Source organism: Oncorhynchus masou, chromosome 1 (genome assembly GCF_036934945.1).
Source record: "Oncorhynchus masou masou isolate Uvic2021 chromosome 1, UVic_Omas_1.1, whole genome shotgun sequence".
NCBI lineage: Eukaryota > Metazoa > Chordata > Actinopteri > Salmoniformes > Salmonidae > Oncorhynchus > Oncorhynchus masou.
In genome coordinates, this window is record NC_088212.1 from 20,309,138 (window position 1) to 20,313,482 (window position 4,345).

Sequence of the window (4,345 nt, forward strand, 5' to 3'; positions counted from 1 at the left end):
CACACACACACACACACACACACACCGATCCTGTAGAAATTGGATTGTGTGTTAGAGGATAACCTCAGTTCATTTCCCTATTTAGCGTAAGATAATTTGCTTTTTCATTAAAAATGCTCTTGGTTAAATGTTTATCTGTCCATTATGTCCACTTGTCAATCAGATCTCTGGACCTCAGACAGCCCCCTTAGCTTATACATGCTCAGATGACTGAACATCTCTTTATGGGGCATTAAAACACAGAGGGACATTTTGATTACTCTGCAACAGTGGATTATCTCTCAAATCTATCAACCGTGACACAAGAGGACATTGTGTTCAAATCAAATCAAAGTTTATTTGTCACATGCGCCGAATACAACAGATACTTACAGTGAAATGCTTACTTACAGGCTCTGACCAATAGTGCAAAAAAGGTATTAGGTGAACAATAGGTAGGTAAAGAAATAAAAACAACAGTAAAAAGACAGTGAAAAACAGTAGCGAGGCTATATTGTGTTGTCTTGTGCACAGTGCAATCAACAATACAGTATACGTGAATAATTTTCCTACTCTTAAAGTATGGACATCTTGACATTCAGTACACAATATCAGACTGGCCTCTAGTGTGTTTGTGTGTGTTTGGTATCAAATGATCAAGGCATACTATATATACATTCCTTCCAACAGGGAAGTTTAATGAAAGCGAAGCAAAGAAAAAAACAATAACAACACAATATGTTAAACAATAAAAATGTATCTGCAATGTTGAATAAAATAAAATAAACTCAAAGAATAAGACACAACCAAAATCTGTTGCAATTCAGGTAGCACAGTATGGAACAAAATGTAAAAAGTTACTATTTTCCCATGTCTGTAAATTCAAAACACCCATGATAAAGGTAGTCATGTATATCTTGTGTGTTGTGTTATTATGACAAAAAAACTACAAATACGAAAATGTATGCACTCACTACTCTACCTCGCTCTCGATAAGAGGGTCTTCTAAATGAGCAAAATGTCAATGTAAATGTTACAGTCTGGGATCTGGTTCAGGAGGGGCCAGTTTGATCCACAAACGGTCCCAGAAGGCAGACTGCAGAGCCGGTTCCTGAGGCCAGTCCAGGTAGGTCCTGGTCTTGACCAGCCTGGCCAGGCGGTGGTGGGCACACAGCTGGCGAGGAGGGATGTCTTCCAAGAAGACCAGGATAAGGATGTCCCTGTGCTCCACCAACAGACGCAGAGTGGCCAGTCGTAGCTCCAGGGAGCACCAGTTACTGCGCAGGTAGTGACGACTCACCACACACAGGGTGTGGCGGCTGTTGTAGAGACTGTCTGTGATGTTGTCCACAATGTCCTTCCCCAGCTGGAAGTCCCTACTATGCAGACAGAGACGCAGGTAGGGAGGCCCCCTCTGCTCCAAGCCTGGCAGCAGCTGCTCCACCACCCAGCGCTCGTCTCTACCGCTGTACGACACAAACACATCAAAGCAGTGGCGCCCTCTGGGGTTGGGCCTCCGCACGGCCTCCTCCAGCCAACCACGGAGGATGTGGCAGAAGGCCAGCAGGTAGTCCCCAGCCAGCTGATAGAGCACCGTCACCAGCATGAAGAGGAGCAGGCCCAATGAGGTGCAGAAGAACAGGACAAAGCCCACGTCCAGGGAACAGTTGGCCTCTGAGTACCTGGCAAAGTTTTGGATACCAGTCTCATCTTTACAGGTCAGATCAGCCTCATTGGGGTGCCAGATGATGACCTGGATATGCCTCTGACCCCTGGCCCAGTTGTCCAGCCAGGTGTTGTCACAGCTACAGTGCAGACGAGGTCTGTAGAACAACAGGTAACTCAGGCTGGTCAGGGGCTCTGGGAAGGTCTCTAACATACTGAACTCCTCTTCAACCTTGATTGACAGCTGCACGAGGGAGTGCAGGTCTCTGCTCAGCTCCTCCTCCAGAGTGAGGATCCTACAGGAGATGAGGTTCAGGCTCTCCAGTTTGGTCAGATTGCGGAACATGATGGCCAGCCCCGGTTGCAGGATAAGGTCAACTCTCATCAGCTTAAGATACCTCAGCTGCACCAGTGTGTTCAGGTCAGTCATATCTACAAACTCTGCATAGAGCATAGACTGGAAGTCAAAATACTCCAGGGAGGGGAAGTACTTTGCAGCGAAGTGAGATCCACACAGGAGGTGCTCCGTCATAGCGGTGATGCTGACGACGGACTTGAAGAACGGCCTCCAGCAGTCCTGGAAAGACACATTTTGGGCACGGACCTGAAGGGCCAAGCCTAGTTTAGGGGTGCTGTTGCTGCCGATGATGATGTTGATGCAACTGAAAAAGGAGGTAATGTTCATGTACAACAATCCCGGAGGGAAGACCCCAAATATGTGCGTCAGATTTAAAGTCACACGCTTCTCCCACTGGCTGGCTGGATGGTGAATGTCCCCTAAATCTACATTCTTCAGTGAAGTGAGGTGAATGAATGCAAAAGCTTCAATGTGTACAAGTGGGTTTAGTTCCAGTGTTAGGGTCTCTAAATTGTGCAGGCCAAATAAACTGTTCTTTGTAATCTGAGAGATATTGTTAGCCCTTAAATTTAGGATCCTCAATTTACCAAGTCCGTTAAATGTAAAGTCCGAAATATTGTTAATGTTGCTGGATTCTAGATCCAGATGTTCCAGATTTTTCAAGCAACTGAACTGCTCTGAGGTGATACTTGGCATGTGTAGGGTCAAGGAAAGTCTCTTCAGCCATGTGATTGGGCCCTGAGTGTGAGTGTCACAAAGCTCAATAAACTCAGGTTTAACGTCCCAGTATCTTAACACTGACACATCAGTGAGATTCTTCAAATAATGGATCAAGTTGACTCTAACATTACCACTATGACAGATGCTGAGTCTGAGCACCTCGATCCCCTGACAATTTCTTATTGCAGACTCTGTGTAGTTCTCAGTTTTATGGTCACTTATATGAACTTGTCTGATTGATAGTTTGAATACAGTCTCACAAACCGATTCAAAAGAAATGTTATTGTTGAACTCAAAATGACGCAGCCTGCTGATACCAGACTGCAGAAGCTGTGTCTGTAGCGCATCATTGTCAGGCAAAAAAAGAGAGGAAATGTTTTCAAAGCATTTTAATGCTCTTTTTTCTAAACGGTGGGCATTAGGGAAGTTAAGAAACACCTCTTGAAGACGGTAGAAATAAGGAAGCTCAAGAACAGCTCCGTTGGTGTCAGAACAGTTTGGATGCCTTAAAATGACTATGCCATCTGAAGTGAAGTCCAGGGCTGTCAATGACTGTGACATATTGACTATCCTACATAGCAAATCAGAGAGCTCTTCTGTACAACTATCGACTTTGAGTTTCTTCAGAAGAGGTATCCCTCCTAATGCGTCCGGAGCCATCACAGAAAGCCTGTAGTTCTCAATGGACAATTCCTCAAGATTAGTCAGGTCACTGAATGTGTTAGGTAGAAGTGAGGAATTGTAACACTGTTCCATACACAGCAGATAGAGTTTCTTCACATGGGACAGCCCCTTGAAGGTTCCAGGGAGAATTGTGGGCAGACATCCGCGTATGTGAATGGTCTCAAGGACGGAGAATCGAGATAAAGCCCCAGACTGCATCACAGACCCACTCCTGATCTCGAGACAGAGAGCCTGGTAGTTTGACGGAACAATGGAAAGGTTGAGTTTGAGATCAGATAAATCCCAGCAAACGGCAGTTAGGTTGCTGTGAGGGCAGGAACTGGAGTGAATGGATAGCCAGTAATTAGATTTCTTGTCATAGAGGACGCATTTATTACTTAACCAACCCCAGGAGCCGATGATCCAAACCACCAATAGTTCAAACTGAGCAGAGACCAGCCTCATCTTTCTTTTGATGTAGACACTGGTCTGCTAGGATGATGTGAATCCGTCTGTAGTTTGTCCGTAGGAAATCACTTTCAGCATCCTGTTTCTTATCCAGTTGAGATTTTGTCATACAGTGTAGGTTGATTAACAAATCTGTCTGGGATTGTAGATATATCATCAGAATAGTCCTCTATCCTATGGGATGAGGCGTCGGTGGGATTGCTTGTCCATTGGACTGAAGATCTGGTGTTCTTCCACTGCTGTGTCTGTTAACGGAGTTGTATCTGTGTGCATCTCCTCTTGATATTTTGACTATATATGGCTTTTGCATCTCTGTAATCTCTTCCTGGTCTATTTTTTTATGAACTCTTAGATACTTTGAGAAAGGCTGTGGGTTACAGATAAGATTATTCTTAACACCTCTTTCTCACTTCCTCGTAGCTTCTACATAAGAGGTAGTGGTTAGCACCGTCTTTTACTTCTGAGTTTGTCTTCAGTCCCAAGACCGGAGAA

At 44.7% G+C, this 4,345-nt stretch overlaps 2 protein-coding genes across 2 annotated transcripts; both read right to left on the reverse strand.

Moving 5' to 3' along the window:
* Window positions 1-398: 398 nt before the first annotated feature.
* On the reverse strand, window positions 399-2,778 carry LOC135547607 (toll-like receptor 13). The gene has a single exon (XM_064976799.1). It carries the CDS (start codon window positions 2,696-2,698, stop codon window positions 1,013-1,015), a length of 1,686 nt encoding a protein of 561 aa, XP_064832871.1. The 5' UTR covers window positions 2,699-2,778; the 3' UTR covers window positions 399-1,012.
* On the reverse strand, window positions 2,722-4,103 carry LOC135541660 (toll-like receptor 12). The gene is made up of 2 exons (XM_064968365.1): window positions 3,282-4,103; window positions 2,722-2,740 (listed from the first exon to the last, which is right to left on the reverse strand). The coding sequence occupies exons 1-2, from the start codon at window positions 3,848-3,850 to the stop codon at window positions 2,722-2,724; spliced, it is 588 nt and encodes a 195-aa protein (XP_064824437.1). The 5' UTR covers window positions 3,851-4,103.
* Between the last annotated feature and the right edge of the window lie 242 nt (window positions 4,104-4,345).